This window comes from Hippocampus zosterae, chromosome 2 (assembly GCF_025434085.1).
Source record: "Hippocampus zosterae strain Florida chromosome 2, ASM2543408v3, whole genome shotgun sequence".
NCBI lineage: Eukaryota > Metazoa > Chordata > Actinopteri > Syngnathiformes > Syngnathidae > Hippocampus > Hippocampus zosterae.
In genome coordinates, this window is record NC_067452.1 from 37927346 (window position 1) to 37951679 (window position 24334).

A 24334-nucleotide genomic window follows, 5' to 3' on the forward strand; every position below is an offset into this window, starting at 1 on the left:
TTCTCGCAACTAAAAATGGCAAACATCAGCCTTTGGTGATCAGCCTCGTGTCATTTTGTGAAATCTAACTCACGGTTGCCTAGATCCACTAAATAAGACAATCACTCCATTGTCCCTGGTTTTTGGACTTTTATTTGAGCTTGCATTTCATTAAAATGTTTGAATAGATAAAAAGTTATTTAAAAATGTCAAACTGACCAGATATCAAATTTCACTCATTCTTTTTTTTTTTTTTTTGAAAAACCATTTGGTGTAAAAACTTAGGAGAGATTTAGAAAAACGTGCCGTTTCACCAAAAATGTGTTGTAGCTGTCACGTAAAAAGAAGGGAGGAAAAAAAAAAAGTCTGCATAGAAACTGCAGGCAATTGGTGGTAATCTGTTCAAATGCATGGTGCAAGCTTGTGACGGTCATCAAGTCAAATCTTTATTGCTCTGATCTTGTTGGATGTTTCTTGTTGACAAAAAAAAAACTGCAGAGAAGGGGAGGGGAAAAGTTGCAATTTCGGTCACTCCTCATCAGCATCATGCCAACCACTTGCAAGTTTCGAGACGCTCACCCGGACGATGGTAAAAGATGGTCGTGCCGGTGGGCAGGTTGTCCCCTACTCAGCCCCGCCCTGCTGGGCCTCGGGAGCGGGCGTTTTCTCTCCGGAGGCATCGCCTCCCGCCTTGGCCTCCTTGTTGTCCTGGCCGGGTTTGCCGCCAGTTGGTGGGCGCGGCCGGCGGCGGTAATTGACGTTGCGGCGGTAGCGCCGCTGGCGGGGCTGCTGGTTGGGACCCCCTTCGCCGCCCTGATTCTCCTTGTCCTCCTCGCCGTCCCGTACGGGTCTGGGACGGGGCGGACCTCTGCTGGACACGGAGTTGGAGGGGAGAAAAGGTTGGTGGGCCAGAGTGCAAAAGGCCTTATCATTACACTTTAAACCACCTTTTCTTCACCCGGGGGTCGGCAACACGCGGCTCCGGAGTTGCTCGTTAAAAAAATGCTTGAAAATGGAAAAGGATTTTGATAGTAAGCTAATATAGCTCAAATAGTTATAGATACATGTTGCAGCTCAGAAAAAGGAGAGCTGTGGTGTCGTTTTTTTTAAACGTACACCTTATTTATGCTTTTAACAGTCTTGACAAACACACGTCTGCGTCCGCCTTCTCTCTTCTCGTTCGACTCGAGAGGCGTTCAAAGACAGCCTCCGAAATCAGAAATTCATGATCACTTCACTGACACCAAGAAAAGCGAAAATAATGCACCAAAACAAAAAACAAAAAAAAATTGAGCGAAGAAATTACAAAATAAATTCTATGGGGGTGTTTGTGAACACACAACAACGGAATGAATAAGAAACAATTCTGAAACAGTCCAGGCTACTTCATATATACAGCATGTGTACTTCATTGAAAGTTTTATAGAAAGCTTTTTTTGTTTTTTAGCGGCTCCAGACATATTTGTTTTGGGGTTTTTTTTTGGTCCTATATGGCTCTTTCAACATTTTGGGTTGCCGACCCCCGTCTAAACCCTTGTGGGAAAGCGCCCTCAGTCAAGGTGCTCCAAGAAGAGCATAGCAGCATTTAATGAATTTCAATTTCCTGAGCGATGTCATGACGCAATGACAAGTATTGCTGACGCAAGCCTGAAGCTGCCGAGCTTGTCGATGTAGTTCACTGGTGGCCTGTTGCGGACATGAAACCCGCGCTCAAACTATCAAGTAGACCTGCTCGAGGAACAGTTGCGGGCAACAATCTGCTTGATAACTCCGGAAGACGCGCAAAGTGCCCTGCAATGACTTTCCGACCAAGAGAAATTGGAACATTTCCCGTAGCGCACTTACGGATCTCTCATGGCACTTTTGGAGTCTGGAATCACTTGCTCTACTAGTTTGGAAATAAATGCCACGGGCCACTATGTGAGGAAACACAGTCGCTGTTTGTAAGATGCGGCATCATGAGGGCAGAAACGCCGCTCCGAGAAAGTGTTCTCTGGTTTTTTTTTTTTTAAACGGGCCAGCATGGGATGAGCAACGCTCAAATGTGTACCTTGGCCGGAAGCCTCTGAAGTAGTTCTGCCTGGCGGGTTTGTTTCCCTGGTCTGGACCCCCTTGGTTCTCATCGCCCTCGTTTGCCTGAAAACAAACACGAGGAAGGAGTTATCGAGTGCAGAATGACAATTAAGAAGGTGTTGGGTGTGAGCGTAACGTCCGGCACGAGGGTTTAAAGCTGTGAGATGGAGTGCTGTCCCGTTGACGTCCAGACCCGCTCCACACCAAGATTTATTTTTATTCACAAACACAAATTGGATGCGTACAAGTCATTTGGGGGGGGGGGGGGGGGGGCGTGAAAAAGTGGAGTGCCCGCTCCAGGTTCGAAGCCGAAGGGTCTACGTACAAAGTATGGCGGGTAGCGCCGTCTGCCGGGGTAGGCGGGCCTGCGCGGCTGTTGCTGCGAGTCTCCCTCGGGGGCGCTCTCTCCGCCTTCCCGGCTGCCTTTGCCTTCGCGGCCTCCGGCGCCCGGCTCGCCCTCTCCGTCACTCTGGTAGTTGTCCGGATAGTCGCCGCCGCGGGGGGGACCCCTCCTTCGGGGATAGCGTCTGAAGCGGCTCCTGTCGGCGGCGTACTTGCTTCCCTGGACCGCGATGCCCCCTGGGCCGGTGACATTCGCCGCCTCTGCCCCCTGGTGGCCGCGGAATGACGGCGTGAGAAAACGGGGTGCGCGCGTTTCGGCCGGCGACAATCGCGACGCGCTTACTTTCTCTCCCTCCACTACGTCAAACTCCACAGTTTCTCCATCGCCAACACTGCGAAGGTATTTTCTCGGGTTGTTCTTCTTGATGGCTGTCTGAAATGACAAATGAAGAGTAAAAATAAGAGCCGCATATGCCGCGATGCCTTGACTAATGAGTCGGGGTGAAATGTTTGACATAGAACACCATTGCAATTTCATCAGTGATTATTTTTTTTCAAGGTTCCCGTGCAGTCACGTTGCCTCTCTCTCTTTTGCTCGTTTAGCATGGAAACAAAATTAAAGAACACATTTTCTGTATCGGGGCGGCCCGGTAGTCCAGTGGTTAGCACGTCGGCTTCACAGTGCAGAGGTACCGGGTTCGATTCCAGCTCCGGCCTCCCTGTGTGGAGTTTGCATGTTCTCCCCGGGCCTGCGTGGGTTTTCTCCGGGTGCTCCGGTTTCCTCCCACATTCCAAAAAAACATGCGTGGCAGGCTGATTGAACACTCTAAATTGTCCCTAGGTGTGAGTGTGAGCGCGGATGGTCGTTCGTCTCTGTGTGCCTTGCAATTGGCTAGCAACCGGTTCAGGGTGTCCCCAGCCTACCGCCCGAAGACGGCTGGGATAGGCTCCAGCACCCCCCGCGACCCTAGTGAGGATCAAGCGGTTCGGAAGATGAATGAATGAATTTCATATGACTACATTCTCATTTTCACATTGCACTGAATACATTTATTTTGTGCTTGTGGCACGGCCTCAAAATTTTATGCGAAAAAAACGTCGATGCGCTCAACTGTAGCAGGGTGCGCCCCTTTTACCGATTACTTTGTAATCGGGTTGAGTGAGCGAACACGCAATTTAGCATTTGCTAATCGGAATCTTCATCAATCACATCCACCAGCTGCGCAGTGCAAACACACGACTAAGCCCTACACTGGTGTAGTGGTGTAATTGAAAAAAAAGACAAGTTGGTCGTCACAACATAAAACGAGTCCCCCTCAACTTACCTGGTGTACAAAAACGTCCTCTTTCGTGTCGTTCCTGTGCAAAGAAGATTACGTCTAGTTAGTGAAACATTGCAGACTGCAGCTAAAGTCACAAGTGTTAAGCTGCGCACGAACAGCACGGTGAGCGGCAGACAAATTGTCCCATCAGCGCCGTGGGCAAATCGGAGCTATAATAGGATTGCGCTTGCCCCTTCAAATACACTTCCAGGGCCTCTTAAGAGGAACAGGTGTGGAGTAGGGCACGACGGGGGGGTCCACTTACCGATTGATGAAACCATATCCGTTCCTGACGTTGAACCATTTCACTGTACCCAGGACTTTTGTGGCTAACGAGAGAGACGACATTGTACCATTATACACTTGAAAGAGCAGAAACAGTACTGTACAGTAATTATTTTGCAATTTTTCTGTTATGATCATAACTTTTTCTTTTTGGACGGCACTCATTGACACGTGGTCCAAATTGAGACATTTCTCGAATTAAAACAGCCACAAATTGGACTTGTCAATGGCATCTTCGCCGGCCTTAACTATTAAATTGCCAGAAAGGCTTGTGGCATTCTCTTGTCTGAGCCTAAAAATTATGTCAACTTTGGCATCTGTCACTCAATTTGTACATAGAAAATAGGCCATTTGGAACCCGAATTTTTGCACACAATTCACACCCACTCAAGACCTTTACTGAGGCGTGGGGGGCAGCAACAGCATCAAATAACTTCAATAACATTGCCTGGAAGTTATATTTAACTGCCAACTGCGACACTCGTTTTAGACCTAAGCCAGCTGCACTCGACATGCACCGCTAAAAGCCAATTGGGGCGGACCAACATGGTTTTCCTCGCAGCCTTGTACGTCATGTTCTATCTGTACGTAGCCAGATTAATTACAATTATTACTTATGACCATTACATTGTGATTGCAGGTACAACTTGCATAGTACCATGAGGTTGTACATTAGTGATGTTCACAAAAGTGGGCCGGGCCCACGACGGGTGAGTCATGACCGGTTGGGGGGGTTAATGGCACGCAAGAAGACACAGTTACCGCCAGTAGTTTGTATTATGTGCAAATTATATTTAAAACAAAAGAAAAACACCGAAATTGAAAGGTATCATTTAAAAACTCATTTGTAAGTAGTCACTGCCTTTTTATACCGTGAAATACAACAGTCCCAACGTTCGAAGGTTCAAAACGGCAGAAGAACACATGGTTATGTGGCACATGGAATCATACAGAAAAAGCACAGTTAGGATTTAGTGGTTTCATATTCGTATCCAACAAATATTTGTTTCCAAATGTAAAAATTGTAATTAATTTACTGTTATAGTTTTATTGAGGAATGAGCATGGTTTAGATACAGAGGTGAACTCTTTAATAAACTGAGAACGTGAAATATTTAATTTACACCCCAGTCTGGACTTGCCTTAACATTTTGACATACATGTGAAAATCAAACCATAAAAAGCAAAATATGAGTGAAATGTGACCTTATTTGAAGCAATTGTATTTAAATTTACAACTCAGGATTCATTTTTGTACAATTAGTCATGCTCACTCTCAGTTTCTAAGTAAGGTTCTCTGAAACGTACTTCTGACATGTGAAGTAGGTCACGACTTGGCTTCGGTGGGAAAATGCGGGTCCCACTTTGACAACAGTTGAGAATCACCGCAAACCGAAGTCGTAATGTCTCATTTAAAATGTACGCGTGTTTCCTTATCCTTGTCCAACTTTAAATTAGTGAGGATCCTATGAGTATATAATCTACTGGCCCGCGATGAACCAGAGCGCTTTGCACGTGGTGATGTCGCGCGGTGACATGTTAGCAGAGCTGGTTCGTTAGCATGGCTAACTAGCCTAATGCTTCGCCGCCATGTGGTTGAAACGGGGCCAACTAGCTCGAACCACTGCGGCTTACATGATTGGAAATACCACAATGAAACCGAAAGTAAACCATTCGCCTGCTACGCGTCGCCGACGAAGAAAACGACAACGAGTGTAAGACGGCTTCGGCCGACATTTTGGATGTCCCCTTCAACCGTGAAAATAGCCTAGCTGGCGTTAGCTTAGCCAGCCCACCACCCCCAGTCGACGTTAAGCAGCTGACGAAGGCCGCAAGTGACAGTGGAATTCGACTTTAATTCTAGACTGTGCCGCGTTTAAGGGTTTCTTGAACATCCGCCAATCATATCGTGCTCCGTTTTTTGGTGAGCGGCGAAACCGTTTAATGGCGGAAAGTAACCGGCACGGGAAACCCGACTTATTACTGCGAACAAAGGGACGGCCGAATCAGTTAGCATTAGCTCGTCTGCGGAGGCGACGGCCGTTGCTGGTTTCGGTGACGCGAATTATAGGGGGGAGTATTTAAGTTAAGTGTGTAGTCTAATAATCTAAACGACGGTAAGAAAGGAGCGGTCGAACTTGTAACGGCCGGTCGGTAACGTGGCACCGGTGGACGGACGTTAGAAGGCCAACTGAACTAGAAAGTACTCAGTTGCCGCATGTTCGATAAATGAAGCCCCCGTAAAACGTAACAGCAGCCTGCGTTTAAACTCAACAAAAAATGTGACGGTGCCCGTTTAAAATCACGCGTTGTTTTCACTTCTATTATCGTTTCAAACTTCAACTCACATACTACTGCAGTGAGTGACACTTCGATCGCCCGGGCAGATTCACAATTTCTGTCATGTACACAATTTCGAAAAGTTATATGGTGCTGGTCAACATTCACCCGCGATTTGGTGGCCAGCTTCACAAATGAGCTAAATGGGTAATTAAGGTCATTTACAGCCGTAATCTTACCGATGACCTTTTTATCCCCCGCGGAAGCTGCGACTACCGGGCTGGATGGACTCTCCACGTCGGCAGCAGGCTGCTGCGGCTGTTGTTGTATCTCGGCCTCGCTGCTCATGGTCACTACTGGTTGGTAATGCTTCTGCCGGTGGCGGCTCTCTGTTGTCTCTCCCGGTGCAAGATGGTAACCTGGGCCGGCGGTGGTGGGGGGGCTACTGCCTTCAGGCTCTCTGCTTTCTTCTTCCCGCTCCCGTTGCCGATCGAACTGGGCAGACTGTTAAACTGCTGGGAAAAGTTCCTGACGTAAGCACCGCCCAGTCAGCGATTTGATTGGTTGGGATCTGGAACGGAAACGAGCGCGCGCTCCGATTGGCTATGACATTGATCATAGAAGGCGAGGGAGGGGTTTGATGAGTGTATGGTTACTATGATTGGCTGGGGAAGAAAGTACCTGTCAACCCACTTGCGTTCCATAGTAACGTCAAAGACAGACGTACCAATTGACACTTTTGGAATACGTTCCGTGAGCATCCAGCACCCCCCCCTCCCATTGTGATTTTAATGCTCCACTGACACTGTTGATTATGAGCATTGGCTGATGTGCGAAGAGATCCTTGTTCACTTTCTCTCACACACAAAGATGAGCTTTTGCATTGACCTCAGAAAGCCTCCCCATGAAGCCACCTCTCCACCCTCCCCTCTACACACGCACAAAACGGGGGCGGGGGGTGGGGGGGATCCTTCCTCCAGCCTCCAGAAGAACAGTCTCCATCTAAAAGGATTCTTTTGTGCCAGTGGAACGAGGTCCAAGGCAGAACAGCGAGAGCGTGGATGGGGGAGGGGCCAAGTTGGGATTTGTATGGATGGCTGGAATAAGAAGGGGGAGACAAGTTCATCAGAGGATTCCTCGCTCATTCGATTTGGTTCTAAGTGTTTGAAACACTTGATCGATGCTCATAAGCTCACTCCAACCACAAACAGTCACCAAATCCCATTTCTTTCTACATTTTCCTAGACTTGAGATTCTCTATTTGGGTTGGTGGAGAAGGGTGAGGGTGGGGTTGGTTGGCAACGGGGTTAATAAAACACTGGGAACACAATGTTCTCGCAGCATAAACATTGCATTATACCCCAGGCTTGCCACCCCAAAGGAATGAAACCTTGAAGTATAATAAATGTACCTGACTTTGAATATCGAAAACAAAATATAGAAGTGCAATATTCCAAATATATTTTACAACTATCCATTAAAATCACTGAAACCATTATTACTCTTATCACAACGGGAATAAAAATGTGTTCAGTGAGAAAAACAAACAGGCTACTGTAGCTATTAAAGACACCAAAGGGGGCAGTATATTGCCAATGACGTCAGTGTCGTCAATCATACGTCATCTACAAATAGGAAGAAAGGGCGATTTGAAACAGCTGTCCAATACATTTGATTTTAATGTACTCAATTTATCGATGAATATGTTATAAACACTAGCTGTAGTGATGGGACAAGTCGCAAGAACAATCAGATTTTCAACCTCCTATGACAGTGAATGGTGACATCATTCACGTACTGTAAGTACAGTACTGTAAATTGGTAATTTTATTCACAAAGACACGCAAATGTCAAAATGTTTTATTTTCAGTAAAAACAATTTATTTCAAGTTCACGATACAAAGTTGGGATGAATCTTTTTTGGGTTTTTACATGTACAATGGAATTAGACACTAATGACATTATGCAGGGTCAACAAATGGGGCATAAGTGTAACTTGTAAGGTGCGGAGAGCCATTTTCCCTCACATCTCTCCACATTGTGCAATGAGGATTGGCAGCTTGGGCTTGTTGTTTGGTCCTGTGGGAACATTCTGTTGGGGGTAAATAGTTTTTATTTTATTTTCAGAACATTAAGAAGAAGAAAAAATGTGTCATGCTATTAATTCTATTAAGATGACTTGAGTGACGTCGATTGATATTCAGTGTAAAGTACCTCAATCTTTCTCATGATCAGCAATCCATCCACAACTTTACCTGAAACAACAACAAATAAGAACATTCAAGACATTTGCATTAATACAATATCCAACATAGCACTTTAAATAAACACACATTTTTAAAAATCCACATGATTGTGGGTCCATGCTTACCAAAAACAACATGTTTTCCGTCTAACCAGTCACATTTAGTGCAGGTTATGAAAAACTGGCAACCATTTGTTCCTGGACCACTGTTTGCCTAAGGGGAAAGAAATAAGACAGCAGAATCTTAATATCCTCAGAACAAAGTGAATTTTATATTTACTACTTTTTGTGTAAGAGAAAATAATAATAATCTGAAAACTAACGAAAGCAAACTTTGAAAAGGCTCCTGCCACAGACTGTCGATGAAATGGAACCTCCATTGGAACAGTTATATGAGAAGAATATTTTGAACCAGGTCTGAACCCGAAACCAGCCTCAGAGCTACCAATCATATTAATAGGCACCTGCTTAGGTCCCCGCCACCACTAGGGGCCATCATTATGCAACTTCATATCGGTTTTGCAAACAAATGTTTTATCACCTTGTTTGAATTCAGTTACATTATTCAACTCATTCACTGCCTTGGACATATACTGTATATTTGTGCACTGCATTGCAAGCGTTATCTGTCACGGAATTATTTGTCCTGCAGGACAGAAGAAGATCTCACCCAGCCTGTCAGTGAAATTCAGGTTTTCAAAACCACTGTAATGACCAACAGATCCCTGCAGATGGCAGCGTTGTATCGCTTTGGATTTTGTAATCGGCACTGCTTTTGAGTCCAAGATCAATCCTCGGGGATGACTCTCGTGCTTGTGATGATTATGAGCGACAAAAATCCCAACACATTGGAAGTCAGACACGATTAGTCACAGAGTACCGGTATGTTTGTGCATGGTTTAAACTGATGTGTTGCGGTAGGTAATTGCAAGTCTGTGTCTTGAATCTCTTGATAAATGACAGTCAGAATCGACTGTTTTTGATGAAAGCAGCCCATGTTTGACGGCTAAATACTAAAGAAGGAGACAATGAGACAACATTTTTTTTTCTAGTGAAAGAAGAGTCTACTCTTTTGTTAGGTTTGGTGCTTCAGAGATCAGTCAAAATGGGTAACTCTGCCTTTAAAACAGCTGGCAGTGAATCCATTCATTCATTCATTTTCCTAACCGCTTGATCCTCACTAGGGTTGCGGGGGGTGCTGGAGCCTATCCCAGCTGTCTCCGGGCAGTAGGCGGGGGACACCCTGTATCGGTTGCCAGCCAATCGCAGGGCACACAGAGACGAACAACCATTCGCACTCACACCTAGGGACAATTTAGAGTGTTCAATCAGCCTGCCACGCATGTTTTTGGAATGTGGGAGGAAACCGGAGCACCCGGAGAAAACCCACGCAGGCCCGGGGAGAACATGCAAACTCCACACAGGGAGGCCGGAGCTGGAATCGAACCCGGTACCTCTGCACTGTGAAGCCGACGTGCTAACCACTGGACTACCGGGCCACCCTTATTACAATTAGTTACACCTTATTGTTGACAAAGCCACATACCATGGACAGAAGACCAGGCATGGAATGCTTCACTCGAAAGTTTTCATCTGCAAATGGACCTCTGTAGATACTGCAGATGCCAGTGCCGTCACCCTGTACGAAAAACACTGCATCACATCAAACTCACCAAAACTGTGCATTTGCAATTTTCGAGGAGCCCAGCAAGAGACCGATTGTTTGCAACTTGGCAATTTACTAGATTAAACATATTATCCGATGCGGATTTGGAGCTGGGAGTCGCGGCTTGGAGTTTGAAGCGGATTACGTGGGACAGGAGAACTAATCTCTTTTCGTCAATGGACGCTACAGCTTCGTGTTTGCTTTCAAAACCTTGCTTGTAGCAGACGTGTGCACATTTTTCAGCATGATGTCTCTGATCCACTGGTGAAAGGACACTTTGATCCTCTCCTCTTTCATCTAGAACTGCTTCAGACAACAAAGTGTATGCAGAAAAGTGGTGAAGATTGCACGACTGTCTCTGTCCTATGTGTTGTCTTGTGTTATTTTTGTTATTTTTGACTTCAAAATGGCGCCGCGAGAGTGGCTGCCTTTCCAGCAGCTCCTATTTTTTTGTTGTTCTACTTCTTCCTTTCATAACTTTGCTGCTGTGAATCTGGAATTTCTCCATTGCGAGACTAATAAAGGTTTTCTTAATCTTTTCTTAATATTATAACATTGTGTATGGCACAAATATACTGAAAGTCAAACGTGTAAGGCACTGCTGCCAGTTGCTATGGGCATGTACTCACATTCACAAAGTCCCCTCCTTGGATCATAAAATCTTTGATCACTCTGCAAATGGGCAACGAAACAGGTAAGACACAATGAACTCTGTACATTCTCTCTGTCCGTGCAGTCCATACCTGTGGAACGCACAGCTCTTGAAACCAATAGGTACACCATCCTTCCTGTGAGATGGGAATTTTTAGTTTCATACCTCATAAAAGGCAGGCCTGTTTTATTCACACGATGTGAAACATCAGTAACATTTACAGGAAGTCTCCCTTACCGGAATTCTCCAGTGCAGAACTGCCTGCAAGAAACGATGATCATTTACTGTAAGTCGTACGATATCGACACAGACACTGGTATCGGTGCATCGCTAATTATGTTGAATGGTCGCTTTTATCCATCCATTTTTTTTTCTGTTTATCTCGGGGAGCAGCCCTGGTTTGGTGAAAGGGAGTTTTTAAACACACATATTTCCCCTCATTGTCGTTCACAGAGCCAAGCAACATTTGGCACTGCAAGGCTCTTATAAGTATTTAGTCAATCATAAGGCTGGGAAAAAAAGCTTCTTGCCAGAAAAGGTACAATAAAACGATGCTCAAATTAAGATCATAACATACCGGAAATTCTCAGCCGTCCTTGGGACGACATCAGCAAAAAGTTCAATTTTCATCCGCCCCACATCCTGCAACGTAGGAGGAAAAAAGTGGTGTAAACAGCTGATGAGACATTCGCAACCGGGCGACCCCTCGGGCGGCAATGCATCAAAAACAGACATCAATGTGTAAAGAATATCACCACACGGGTTCAGGAACACTTCAGAAAACCAATCTCAGTAAATACAGTTTGTCGCGACATCCGTAAAGTGCAACTTAAAACATTATGAAGCACAAAATACAACAGAACATGAACACGATTTATTCGAAGGCGTTTTTCACAACCTTTTCACAGGCATCATATGCCCCCAATGCATATGGGAAATGTGTTCCACGGTTTAGAAATTTGTTGCGCAGTTGAAGGTTGTACAAACAAGCAGAAGAAGTTGGATCTGTGACTACAAGAGCAATGATTTGAAATGACTGCCTGGACGAGGATGGGAATGTTGTTTTGATAAATGCTAGCAGTGTCTTCCCGGTGGATGAAGATCACAGAAAAAAATAGTGTCTTGAGACTTCGTTTGACAAGACCACCACCTCAACAGTGTACCTGTACTCATTTTCATTTTGTGGAGAAAAGGGCACAGGACCACAACACGCACATAGAACTTTGTGCAAATGCACTTTATGCTTGCATTGAGACAACCCACCGGATAAGACTCCGCAAGTGCCAAACAAGTGGCATTCCCACATTGGTAAAGTCGCTAACTCTCAAAGAAAGTGGACTCAAGACACACTTTCCATGTAAACAACAACCCCAGTTTTGCTCGACTGGAGGTTGCGCACATTTTTCAAGGCTCATGGGGCGTAGAAATAAGGTGGCTACTTTTCTTTTTTTGGTCTGTGCTTAAGTTTAGAGGCAAAAACTTTGCTGAGAGGATTTAAGCCATCTTGATTTCCACACCATGAAGAATGTACTTGATTTGAAAAATTTGGCCTCAGGGTAGTAACAAACAGAAAATATGAAATTTATAATTTTCACCTTTGTTTGAGAAGTGCATACATCATGCACATTATTATTCCGTTTTATGATGAATTCAAATGTCCAATAAACTCGGCACAAATTAATAGCCTAGTATTTGTTTCACGCAAAGTATTATTACCCTACGTGTAATCGTAAATTGAGTGGAAAAACAAATCACAGTTAAAATTGAACAGTATCAGTGTTGATGAAATTTCAAGAAAAACGTTATTGGTATCCTAACAAATCGTAAAAGTCTGGTATACAGTACTTAACGAGAAGGAAATGATCCGCCTCCCGCCGCCATTCATTTACAGTATTTATTTGACAAAGAATGACGAATAAACATGAGCGATCTAACTTTTGACAATTGTTTTGTTTTCAAGTGACACAACCAAAGATTATAGTGAGCGATCACGCTTCAATCTTTCTGTTAGCATTGGGGTGCCTCATGTGTGTTTCTTCATCTTGGTTACGGACAAGAATTAAGAAAGTCTTTCTCCAACTCACCTGTCCTCCTATTGTAATGTCGAAGAAAACAATAGGATTGTTGGGGTTTGTCGCTTGAACGGACATTATTCCACTCACTTCGCGTTTAAATAAGGGGGGGAAACGGTGAACAGTACTTCAGATGCGAATTTGAACAACCGGAAACTTCTACGGAACGGTAAAGTCATTTGTCCCTAACTACGGCAAGTAGTTAGGGACAAACCCAGTGAAAACGCGTGTTGTAAATTACTCGCCAATCATGGATAGGTAGGTAACTGGCGGCATGCGGGAAAATTCCGCATGGCCCTTAGGCTAATTAAAATTATTAATTATTTTCTTTTATGTGTTTAATTATTTACTTTAAATACCCCACCCGCATATAAAGAAAAAAAAACAAACACAAAAAAAACAGAGATTAACTTCACTGGTGTATACTGTATGTTTTCCATGAATAACTTTTTCACAATGATGTCAGTTTTTGGTGCAATGGCGGCTGAGGGATTGAAGATCACCGGCATTCATTCAATGTTGATTTTGGCCATGCCACTTGCAATGCAATGGTCTCTCCAGAGTCTCTGTAACCTTTGATATTATGGACCATAGATGATGAAATCCCTAAATTACCCATTATTTATGCTTTGCGATTGACTGGCGAAGATTCAAGAAAGAAGAGTCAGGAAATACTGCGCCTCACGGTCAGGCAGCTGGGAAAGACTCAAGGGACCCTAATGAGGATAAGCACTACATAAATTGGATGGAAGGATGTAAAATCTAAATTGTGATTTGCACTATGTAAAATACACGGATGGATGTAAATTGTTAATCACTGAGCTGAATCACTAATATCACCATTATGGTGAACTAGCCACTCATTTTTGATACTGTTTTAATACACATGCGCCCATGTGTATGCATGCGCCCATCTTGACAGTAGAATTCGACTCTGCTTCTGGATACAATTTTAATGATGCAAAAACTCAGAGACACAAACCCAGATTCATATTTTGGGTTTTATTTGTACAATAAAACATTAACAAACAAGGAAAAGTCAGAGGTGGAACCACAAAAATAAAGAGTGACTTCAAAATTGAATTGAACACAACTTTGTCAAATGTGCTGTATGAGTAGCACAGATGTGTTAAAGCACCGTGACTGAAAATGAGCAATTTGACAAAAAAGTGACATTGTTAGCCAGAAATTAAAACTAGCTCAAGCAAAAGGAGCCTGTATTCTATGTAAAGTAGTAGGGCTTCTTGACATTAACGCCGTATTCTGAAAGAGCGGGGGCCAGGTCCTCCATTGTCAGAGTGTACTTCTTATCCTAGAAATAAGCAGGACAAAACACAACAATTTATCGTGAAGTGAACTATTTTTTATTTTATTTTTATTCTATTTTTCTATTCTATTTTTAATGGGCATGGGAGGACATTAACTCATTCACTCCCAATGACGTGTTTAAACGTCTTTTCAGATTTGGTCCAGAATTGGCTGGTACTGAATGAGTTAAGAAATGGAAGGAGACCTTTGCCTTGCTCCTTGAGCTCCCCGACGCAGTCCCCTTCATTTTACAATACTGAAGAGCATCATTGGCGATGTCTGAAATGAACTTCTGCGAGGCAAGCGAGATCAAACGGATTCTAAAAAAAAACACACACAAAAAAGAAGAAGTAATATAAATGTAAAATTTCACTATGCTTTCAACTGTCCCACAGTGAATTTTTAACCATTCCCAGAACCAAAAACACATACATTCTTGGATCAGATGCTTCGAAGCCTGCCCGGTTGAGGTAGTAGCCTGTCACTGCATCAGGAATCTGGCAAAACAAAAACAAAGGTCAGTGCTGAATCCACACTTGAATGGCCCAAACCTCTGCCATGGCTGAAGAAATCCCAATTTGGATCAGCAGAAAACTACATGCAGTTGTAATGTCCACCTCATGACAGTTGTCATTAAGATGAATGCTTTATTGACCACAAAGAAAGAACATTAAAAAAAAAAATCAGCTACATTCCTGGAGGCATAACAAGACATGGATTTATTGTCAAAGGCATACAGAAATTCACAACGCAGTATATCAAGAAGATTAGATGACTTAAAACTAACTAAACTGCTGCTCCAAAATTTTCAGAAGCCTTTCACGTTCAGAAGATTTGCGGATTTGGTTTTCCCCAGATACTCTGACTTCCTCCCACACAACAAAACCTTGCACGTTAGGTTCATTTAAGACTCTTGTCCATAGTTATGAATGGCCATTTGTAATTGACCCTGCAATTGACTGCCGACAAGTCCGGCACCTCTCACCCGGTCACCTGTAAGAGCCGCTAGCTCACCCACATGGACAAATGCTATAAAAACTAGATTAATATCTCAACAGGGGATTTTGTTTTGAAACCTGAACAAATCGGAGGGCAATCATCTTTACTCGATGGATTGTGTTTGATTTTTGAGAATGAAGAATTGGAAATGAGCTTGAATAAAGACAGAAATCAAATCAGCACTTAAATTACATGGAGTATTTTACTTTTATAGGCTTGCGTTGCTATTGTATGTGCAGTACGAACTAAGTACCGGTAGAGAGAAAGCAAGACTTGCCGTGGGAGTATACTCTTCCAGTTGCATGACGAAGTCAGCCAGTGGGGTTGTAGAGACGGTAGACTTTACATCTCCATTGGTGATGCCTCCCGGAACATAAACTCCATTGGGCACAGACGAGTCTGATGATGACGTCACGGTAGGGGCAGGGGCCGACGCTGTTTAATTAACAGAGATGCAAAAGAATAATTCTAATCCACTGCATTCTGAAAGTGCAAATAATTGTTTTTTTTTCTTCTGTAAAAGCAAGCCCTGGCCACCATCTGATAGCCATTCGATTTGCCAATGTGCAGCAACATAATGGAAGACTCCTGCATTTATAAAATGAGAGAAAATACATACCATTGAATAAAACGTGTAATTTAGTCTCTGAAAAACATGTTATTTGTATATTTACGGGCTGCAAACCAAAGACAAGTCCGTGTTCCCAAATTTCCGTAGCATTTGATCAATATGAACTACCATTGCTGGTAACCACGGGGTTGCTGCCGACGTTGCTGGTCGCATTCTCATTCACGGTACAGTTGCTTGAAGTTAAAGACGTCGTGACGTTAGACGAAGCTCCGGTGGTGACAGACTGATTCGCGCTGTCAACATTCATGGCGATGCTGTTCACCTTTTCGCAGTTGTGGGAAACAACTTGTCGGCTAGCTAACGCTAAAACTCGGCTAGTATTTTTGACGAGCAATTAAAATAAAAAAACGCTCCAAATGCCCACAAGTCTAGCCCCGTATCATTAAAAGAGACACGTGTGGCTTAATAAATTCATCCGCACGCTGCTTTGGGAATGTATAAAAACAAACCAAATGCGGAGTCACGAGCTAAGTAGCATCACAGCGGATGTTTGTAGCTAACCAGACTTGAGCGCTCACGCTGTTGAACAAACGGCGTCATGTGACCTCCTCGTAAAGTGACGAAGTGAGCCGAAAATACCCGAGTGCGCCATTTCGACGCCTGGGGTTTTATGAGCAGTTGGTGTCGTCCCGAGCGCTTTTCAATCGGTATATACACGGTAATGTTTTTTTTAAAACTTTATTCACAGTTACTTGATGTGATTCCCCAAAGTATTTCGTTATGTAATAGTATTCTACCGCGAGATAGCAAGGGTATTTATAAATATATATTTAAAGTTGTATATTTACCGTTCATTTGTCTTGACCAAGCGTGTAGTTTAAGCATAAAGCACGAGGTTAATTAATCTGACAGTGTCAAAAATTGAATGATTTATAAATATTGTAAAATGTGACAACATCCCAAGCAAACCTCACAATTCTCAGGATACACAAATTGCAACAGATCGACTTTTTCTGTGGTTATTCAGGAACACAGCGCAAATCCCTAAAGTAACTTCGAGACTCGAGGAAGAAACCGACTTGACAGGCACATGAGTACGGAAGCTTTGGCGACGTCAACATGAGTCCACTTGTCCGGGTCATCGTGGTGGGTGCAGGTTGTCGAGGGGAGATCTACTCCCGCTATTCCATCGTCCACCCTGATCGTGTGAAGGTTCGCCAAGTGACAAACTATTTTTTTCTTTTTTTTTTTTTAATCCAGAGCTGCGACTGCGGTAACGAATGTCAAAGTGTCCAGTGTCATACAAATGTCTGAAATAACAAATGTGAATTGATATTTTATTACTATTATTGATGATATTTATCCCTTATGAAGAAATGAAGATCGTGTTTACGATTTCCTACCAGAAAAATGCTTCATCAGCTATCATCTGCCAACGGGCAAGAAAAAGAAATCTATTGTGTCGGCTTTTGTGAAACTGTTTATTGCCTCCAATTTCATGACATCAGAGAGATCAATAAGATAACAAGCCGTGCCAGAGCCTGCAGTAAAAGTTGAAAGCTATGAGCGGTATCACGACATTTTTACAGGTTGTCGGAGTAGCTGATCCCAGGAAGTTTGCCCGCACAAAGTTCCAACAACTGTACAACATTGCAGAGGAGAACCTGTATGAAGGTGAGCATGAAACCCCTTGAAATTTTGACAGCGATGTGCCTCGTTCCATTTTCAATGCTGCCTTTCCTAGACTGGCGCATTTTAGCCGAAAGAGAGAAGTGTGCCGACGCCGTTTTAATTTGCACTCCAGACATCCTTCATAAGGTCAATATTTAATACTAATAGCATCTGTATTGCTTTGTCTTCCCACACTTGTTGGCCTGTATCTTTTTTGTACGTTTGTGTGTCCCAGGAGCCCGCAGTGGCGTTTGCCAAGAAGGGCTACCATGTTCTTTTGGAGAAACCAATGGCCGTGAGTGACAGCATGGCTAGTAAAAAAAATAACATGTCACGCGTATGACAAATTGCCTCGAACTGTCCGTTTTTGTAGCGCGTCACAAAGCTCAATTTAAGTCTGATTTGTTTCAATTTGAATTACTCTTCCAATAACAATGTATTGAAGCTCATAGATAAGAACCCCCCCCCCCAAAAAAAAAAAAACTCGGTCATGTAGCAGAGTAATTCCTTGTGGAATATGGCAACATGCCCGTCTGAGCTTTGACCGTCACCGTAGACCACCGGTATCAAACTCAAGGGCCATGGCCAGATCTGATCTGCCATATCACTTGACGTCTCCCGTGAAAGCAAATCAAGCACGTAAACTTCCATGATGCTTGCGTAGTTAAATGTGTCTGACATTCGACTTTCACATTTGTTTGAACCTTGTCATGGGCTTACGAGAGGATTGACATGAAGAAAGTTGACGGAGAAAAATAGTATCGGCCATGCATGCCCTTTAGATCTTGTTCGTGAAACGCAGAGGTGGGTGCATCCGAAAAATTTGCCATCCTGTCTTTCGTCACTCGCCAGAAGTCCGTCATTGTCCCCAAATTCTTCACTGTGACCCTTAACAGGAAATGTGCAGAAATGGAAAATCACACGGTTACACATTAAATAAATGGCTCAACTCAATGTTTACAGAGAAGACGATAAACTTCAGTTGAAACAGTGCTGTACATAAATAAAAATCGAACATAAGATAATTGAACTCGACAGTTTGAAACAATCTGAGCTCGCACTTGAGACTTCGACACGTCCAAGTTCCACCGCTCAGGTAAGGCGGGATGTGACCTTTTCGATATTTGAAAACAAATAATAAGAGTCTCTCAAGGAATGAGCCCTAAAATGCCCAGGCAATCAGTGGGGTGACGTCAGAATAGTAGTTATGTGCACTCTCTCTAACACAGTGGTGGGCAAACTACGGCACGCGGGCCGAATCCGGCCCCTTGGTCTTTTTAATCTGGCCCGCCGAAGTTTGGTCCACAATTAAGGTTCAATGTGAATGATTGCATTCATTTCAATTGGACTTGTAATGACAGGTATTTCACCGCCAGGTGGCGCATTGATTTGAAGTTGCAGAACATGGGGGGGGGGGGGGCGGGGCAATCTTTTCGACCACCTAGTACCTCTGTATCGCTCTACTTCTACTGGCTTGATCATAACCCATCTGCAGCGATGCACAGGCTAATATAGGTCATCAACAACACTTTTGTCATTTTAAAAAAGTATACGAAGACCGTACTTTCATGCTTTTGTTCTGTTGATGTTTGATATGGACTGTCAACAAATGCAGTTTTTTTTAATGTACCATAGCTCGTGCTGACCTGGCCCTTCTGTCAAATTTTAAAAGTCAATGCGGCCCCGAGCCAAAAAGTTTGCCCACCCCTGTGCTAAAGTGTTACAGCTAAAAGCTAAATAACAGCATTTTGGACCAATGAAGGTGTTTGAGGGAGGACTGGCTGACTCCAAAGTTGAGTACATTGAAGGAATCCAGCCAGGATGTAAGGAAGGAAGTCACGGATTTACAGTTGTGGAAGGAAAGTCTTCATAGTTTGCCATGGACCCAAGGTTAAAAAATGGACTTAGCGACTCCACCAATTTGACAAATCCAGTTTAAAATCACTGTTCGGTTTAAAGCCGAAGTTTGAGACCTTTGGGGTCCAATGGTTGGGTATTGACACGGGCCAGTGGGAGCAAACACCATCACATTAGTTTGCTTTTCATGAAAGTCTTTAAATGTTCAAGGAAGCAGTTCCAAGGAAAAGATAAGATAAGAAAACCTTTATTTGTCCCATACTGGGGAAAGCTGCCTTCCCTCGTGGCACGTAAACATCCAACTCTCATCACCATCATAGAACTCAGAAATAACACGTTCACATAGCGTGTACACATTACCAGTTGAATTACTGCTGTATATGAAATATAAATTGTACATTAGGAAGTCCGGCGGACTCGCTGCCCCCTATTGCGCAATCGCGACTACGTTCATCCTGCTGCATCTTGCTGAAATGAAAACACATTCCTCTTCACCTCTCTGTGACTTCAGACGACGGCTAAAGACTGCATAGAGATTGTGGCGGCGTGCTCGAAGACCGGCGTGATGCTGTGCGTGGGTCACGTTCTACGATACGATCCCTACATCTGTAAGATAAAGGTGATCTGAATTTTGCAACTTCCACCTCTTAACTCATTCACTCCCAAAGACGGTTTTAAACGTCTTTTCAGACTTTGTCCAGAATTGGCTGGTAATGAATGAGTTAAAAGCTTTCCCAAGTAGATCCTAATATCCCCAAAATACCTTTATGTCTTTCAAAAAAAATGCCAATGAAGTTTTTTGTTTTACCAGGAGTTGATTGACAGCGGTGTCATTGGTGATGTGATCCACATCCAGCACTTGGAGCCAGTAAGCAGGAATAAAGTTACATTTAGCCAAAATCTGTGATGATATATTTTTGTACACACATTCACATGCGCAAACACAAGATCCACCCCTTTCTTCAGGTTGGCTTTTTTCATTTTGCTCACTCCTACGTTCGGGGAAACTGGAGGAATGAGGCGGAAAGCTCGTTCTCTCTTCTGGCCAAATCGTGTCACGACATTGACCTGATTCATCACTGGGCCGGAACACGCAGGTAAAACTTTGCGACCAAAGTCCGTTTGCCAGCATCTGTAGCCCGCAACAGAAAGTCTCCGATTTCAGTCGAGTGCCACAAGGCTCCGTACTTGGCACCCCCCATGTTCAGAATTCTCGGTCAGATTATCTGTACTTATCTTTTATTCCTATACTGACGACACCCAGTTCTATGTCAGCATTTCAACTAATTCCCACCAAGCAGTTCAGTATCGCTCATCATGTTATGGTTTGGACACCAAGACATTTGTTTGCCACCCAAAAAGGAAGGCGTGACATCGCAGCTTTTTCTTGCAGGTGTTTGAAAGTGACGTCGTTTGGTTTTGTCAGCCACTTCAGTCCAGAGAACAAGGTATTCTTGTACTTTTTTTTTTTAAATGTGCAGCACTTGTTGTTTTGAGGAGCTTCAACTCAAGAAATGTTTGGATGCTATTTGATAATTATTCCTGGACTGTACGCGTGAGACATGTCGCATTAGCCGGCAGGGGCTGGTGATCGCTGCCTGGACTGTTCCGTCGAGGACACCTGTCCTTACTCCGCAAGGAAAATCTACCTGGACAGGGTGAAACAGGTGATCGTTGTAGCAAATGTTGTGGATTTTGCATGCTTGATGGTGCTTTATTTGTTGTTGCTTCCCCCCCCCCCCCCCCTTAGAACCCCTTTGCCTGGCCGCTGTCCGTCTTATGCCCTGACACCTTGCCAGACATCGAGACTGTATCTGAGGCTCTGAGGACTGGCCCATACGGCCGATGCGTCTATGAGTGTGACAACGACGTCTGCAGTAACCAGGTTCAAAAACCTTGAATTTGAAATGCTGATATTCAAAACTTGAAAATACCTTGAGAGGTGAGTCGTCGTTGACAATTCAAAGACATTTTCTACTTTTACTAGAGGGCAAAAACTGGATATGAGCCCTTTATGGTGCCAGTGGACTCAACTCAATTCACTTCATTTTTGCTGAAAAACTCATTACAGTTCCGAAAATGAAAAATCCAATTTGATCATAAATGGAAAATGGGTCATGAAGTGCACCCATATATTGCTTTATCGACACGAGGCAAGTCCCCCCCCCCCCCCCCCCCCCCCCCCCCCCAGGGTTCAATCGCATCCTGTGTTCAAATCCCCACCGGCCCACAGCCTCTGGCGTAAAATTCATTCATTCATTCATTCATTCTTCTTCCTAACCGCTTGATCCTCACTTGGGTCGCGGGGGGTGCTGGAGCCTATCCCAGTTGTCTCCGGGCAGTAGGCGGGGGACACCCTGAATCGGTTGCCAGCCAATCGCAGGGCACACAGAGACGAACAACCATCCACGCTCACACTCACACCTAGGGACAATTTAGAGTGTTCAATCAGCCTGCCATGCATATTTTTGGAATGTGGGAGGAAACCGGAGCACCCGGAGAAAACCCACGCAGGCCCGGGGAGAACATGCAAACTCCACACAGGGAGGCCGGAGCTGGAATCGAACCCGGTACCTCTGCACTGTGAAGCCGAAGTGCTAACCACTGGACTACCGGGCCGCCCCTGGCGTAAAATAATTTTTACAAAAGGCGAATGAAAAAACAGAAAACGCTCCTTTCTCTGATCATCCATTTTGTGTACGTTGAACACAAGTCGGAAAACAAACTAGGGGCGTAATTTGTTTCCCTCAGGCTTGTTTTCCCTTGACATGAAGATCTCCTTCTGCTGCTGCTACTTCTTTTTCCGCATCGCTGCAGCAGCCGACAAAGAGAAAAACGTTCACCTGTAGAGTTGTACTGTATTTTCGGTTCATCTGCAAATGTCACCCAAAAGCCAAATACCATAAAATTTTTGCGAGTCTGTTCTGCTATCATGCCGTGAGAGGAACGTTCAAGTACGGGACAGCCATTGAAAATCAAAAGGCTTCTTCTTGCCCTGATGATTATCGTCATTTTGTTGTTGTTTCTCTTGCAGATTGTTAACATGGAGTTTGAAGGTGGCCTGACCGCAGCCTTTTCTATGGTGGCTTTCACCGAAGATATCTGCAAACGAAAAACAACTATCTATGGCAGCAAGGTACAAAGAAGAAACTCAATCGTGACCGACATCCAATCTGATGCGTATCACTTAAAATTAGGGATGGGACTCACATCTTCGTGGTTCTCCGTGCGACTCCTTGCTCCGGAGGATGCCTCTAAAAGATTTTGCACGTCCGTCAAAGGGTCGTTTGGCCACATCCTGCAAAAACTGCGTCTAGACCGTCGCCGCTTTCAAAACCGGAAAAGATCAGGTCGCGGTTGATCAGTGTGGGGGATTTTGCGGCCCGGTAGTCCAGTGGTTAGCACGTGGGCTTCACAGTGCAGAGGTACCGGGTTCGATTCCAGCTCCGGCCTCCCTGTGTGGAGTTTGCATGTTCTCCCCGGGCCTGCGTGGGTTTTCTCCGGGTGCTCCGGTTTCCTCCCACATTCCAAAAACATACGTGGCGGGCTGATTGAACACTCTAAATTGTCCCTGGGTGTGAGTGTGAGCGTGGACGGTTGTTCGTCTCTGTGTGCCCTGCGATTGGCTGGCAACCGATTCAGGGTGTCCCCCGCCTACTGCCCGGAGACAGCTGGGATAGGCTCCAGCACCCCCCGCGACCCTAGTGAGGATCAAGCGGTTAGGAAGATGAATGAATGAATGACTTTGCCGTTGTGGTCCTGACGGCGAGTCATTTGATCGAGTTTATAATTCGATACACTGAATACATTGCTAGCGCAAACAGCTTTGGGAGGTTTGCTGACGCTTTAGCAACGTTAGCATAGCAAATTCACGTTAGCATAAGAGTCCCATCCCAAATTAAAATGCATTCGCTATGAAAATGACAATCCAACCCCAACTTTTCAGGGCGAGTTGTCATTTAAAAACGACGAGATCCGCGTGTTCGACTTTCTAACCCAGAAAGCCACCGATTATGTGGTGAGCGTGGATTGCCCCAAGAACTTTGGCCTGTCCGGACACAGTCGAGCTGATTACTGCTTGATCGACTCGTTCATTTCTGCTGTGGCTGTGAGTCTTCTTTGATTCCCCCGAGTGTAATTTGCAGACTTTTTTTTTTCTTTTGTCACGGCATAACTGACTCTCAAGCTCAAAAAACGCACGCAAAAACTGAGGTTTTGTCTTTGTGCCAACAGAACAATGACCCGACACTCATCGCCTCTGGTCCCGAGGAGACGCTGCGGAGCCACTTGCTGGTGTTTGAGGCGGAGCGATCGCGACGAGAAAGCAGGGTGGTTCATTTGGACTACTCCGGGTGATTTTGGGGGAATAGAATTGATTTACTTCAGGAATACCCAAGAATCACGTTTGCAGTGGGGCACGCGTGTCATACTTTGGGAGCGGAGTATTTAATGTTATTCAGTTATGAATGCTGAATGTATTCAAATGTCACCTGGCTGTGACATGCAGCCTCATAGTAACACGATCAAAGCAATAATCGGATTGTACATGGACATACACACCAATCGCTTTTTTGTTTCCACGCGTGCCTGTTTTTCATCATGTTCTTAAGAACTGTAAGCCTGTAAACCGAAAGAAGCCGCGTGCACCCTCTCGGGTCAAATTCTCAAACAGCTTCAGAGGAAAGTTTCTCATTTTGTGGTTTTGTGAAATCCATTTGAGGTCCACTGCTGCCGGACACTGGATAGCTTGAAAGAAAAAATCTTGAAATCACTCATTTGATGCTACTGTTACCCCCCCCTCCCCCCCCCAGTATCCAAGTTGCTCCATTCATGGTGTTTTCTCTTTTCGTTTAGACCAGTGTTCTTAACCTTTTCGGGGTACAAACCCTACCAGTTAATATTCACATTAACTAGTAAATAAATATATATTTTATTTAATATAATATATATATTAAATATATATTTAATATATATAATATATATATACATACATATATATATTTAATATATATA

General features: G+C 44.2%; 4 protein-coding genes across 8 annotated transcripts; 1 reads left to right on the forward strand and 3 right to left on the reverse strand.

Moving 5' to 3' along the window:
* Positions 1-109: 109 nt before the first annotated feature.
* ybx1 (Y box binding protein 1) lies at positions 110-6793 on the reverse strand. Of its 2 annotated transcripts, none has more exons than XM_052059300.1 (8): positions 6520-6793; positions 3982-4045; positions 3720-3753; positions 2738-2827; positions 2378-2662; positions 2030-2115; positions 559-850; positions 110-471 (listed from the first exon to the last, which is right to left on the reverse strand). In XM_052059300.1, the coding sequence occupies exons 1-7, from the start codon at positions 6626-6628 to the stop codon at positions 604-606; spliced, it is 915 nt and encodes a 304-aa protein (XP_051915260.1). In that variant the 5' UTR covers positions 6629-6793; the 3' UTR covers positions 110-471; positions 559-603. The 2 variants fall into 2 exon arrangements, with proteins under 2 accessions (XP_051915260.1, XP_051915261.1); XM_052059301.1 differs by having other exon boundaries at positions 559-847; positions 6520-6792.
* A 740-nt stretch (positions 6794-7533) lies between these two features.
* On the reverse strand, positions 7534-13099 carry ppih (peptidylprolyl isomerase H (cyclophilin H)). The gene is made up of 9 exons (XM_052059329.1): positions 12928-13099; positions 11421-11485; positions 11081-11104; positions 10935-10979; positions 10821-10863; positions 10072-10164; positions 8652-8739; positions 8495-8535; positions 7534-8372 (listed from the first exon to the last, which is right to left on the reverse strand). Exons 1-9 carry the CDS (start codon positions 12991-12993, stop codon positions 8304-8306), a joined length of 534 nt encoding a protein of 177 aa, XP_051915289.1. The 5' UTR covers positions 12994-13099; the 3' UTR covers positions 7534-8303.
* Positions 13100-13902: 803 nt separating this feature from the next.
* Positions 13903-16367, reverse strand: taf10 (TAF10 RNA polymerase II, TATA box binding protein (TBP)-associated factor). The gene is made up of 5 exons (XM_052059324.1): positions 15962-16367; positions 15476-15657; positions 14656-14720; positions 14429-14543; positions 13903-14227 (listed from the first exon to the last, which is right to left on the reverse strand). The coding sequence occupies exons 1-5, from the start codon at positions 16098-16100 to the stop codon at positions 14138-14140; spliced, it is 591 nt and encodes a 196-aa protein (XP_051915284.1). The 5' UTR covers positions 16101-16367; the 3' UTR covers positions 13903-14137.
* zgc:154075 (uncharacterized protein LOC556929 homolog) lies at positions 15524-23872 on the forward strand. Of its 4 annotated transcripts, none has more exons than XM_052059257.1 (14): positions 15524-15638; positions 16821-17005; positions 17383-17467; positions 17538-17611; positions 17700-17759; positions 19833-19940; positions 20133-20189; positions 20288-20418; positions 20715-20769; positions 20896-20988; positions 21072-21206; positions 22356-22457; positions 23268-23429; positions 23555-23872. In XM_052059257.1, the coding sequence occupies exons 2-14, from the start codon at positions 16913-16915 to the stop codon at positions 23675-23677; spliced, it is 1278 nt and encodes a 425-aa protein (XP_051915217.1). In that variant the 5' UTR covers positions 15524-15638; positions 16821-16912; the 3' UTR covers positions 23678-23872. The 4 variants fall into 4 exon arrangements, with proteins under 4 accessions (XP_051915217.1, XP_051915215.1, XP_051915218.1 ...); XM_052059255.1 differs by lacking the exon at positions 15524-15638 and adding an exon at positions 16400-16511; XM_052059258.1 differs by lacking the exon at positions 15524-15638 and adding an exon at positions 16400-16511 and having other exon boundaries at positions 23322-23429.
* The last annotated feature ends 462 nt before the right edge of the window (positions 23873-24334 follow it).

Bases quoted from the DNA above. Each gene is read 5' to 3' on its own strand.
- ybx1 (XM_052059300.1), bottom strand. From the start codon at position 6,628: ATGAGCAGCGAGGCCGAGATACAACAACAGCCGCAGCAGCCTGCTGCC. The intron at 4,046-6,519 runs GTAAGATTACGG...CTCTCTCGTTAG, and splicing joins GGGGGATAAAAAGGTCATCG to CCACAAAAGTCCTGGGTACA. The intron at 2,116-2,377 runs GTACGTAGACCC...GTTTGTTTTCAG, and splicing joins GGCGCTACCCGCCATACTTT to GCAAACGAGGGCGATGAGAA.
- ppih (XM_052059329.1), bottom strand. From the start codon at position 12,993: ATGTCCGTTCAAGCGACAAACCCCAACAATCCTATTGTTTTCTTCGAC. The intron at 11,105-11,420 runs GTATGTTATGAT...CGTTTCTTGCAG, and splicing joins AGGACGGCTGAGAATTTCCG to GCAGTTCTGCACTGGAGAAT. The intron at 8,536-8,651 runs GTAAGCATGGAC...TTGTTGTTTCAG, and splicing joins CGGAAAACATGTTGTTTTTG to GTAAAGTTGTGGATGGATTG.
- taf10 (XM_052059324.1), bottom strand. From the start codon at position 16,100: ATGAATGTTGACAGCGCGAATCAGTCTGTCACCACCGGAGCTTCGTCT. The intron at 15,658-15,961 runs GTAGTTCATATT...TTAATTAAACAG, and splicing joins CCCCGTGGTTACCAGCAATG to CGTCGGCCCCTGCCCCTACC. The intron at 14,721-15,475 runs GTACTTAGTTCG...TTGTTTTGCCAG, and splicing joins GTCTTGCTTTCTCTCTACCG to ATTCCTGATGCAGTGACAGG.
- zgc:154075 (XM_052059257.1), top strand. From the start codon at position 16,913: ATGAGTCCACTTGTCCGGGTCATCGTGGTGGGTGCAGGTTGTCGAGGG. The intron at 17,006-17,382 runs GTTCGCCAAGTG...ACATTTTTACAG, and splicing joins TCCACCCTGATCGTGTGAAG to GTTGTCGGAGTAGCTGATCC. The intron at 17,612-17,699 runs GTCAATATTTAA...TGTGTGTCCCAG, and splicing joins CTCCAGACATCCTTCATAAG to GAGCCCGCAGTGGCGTTTGC.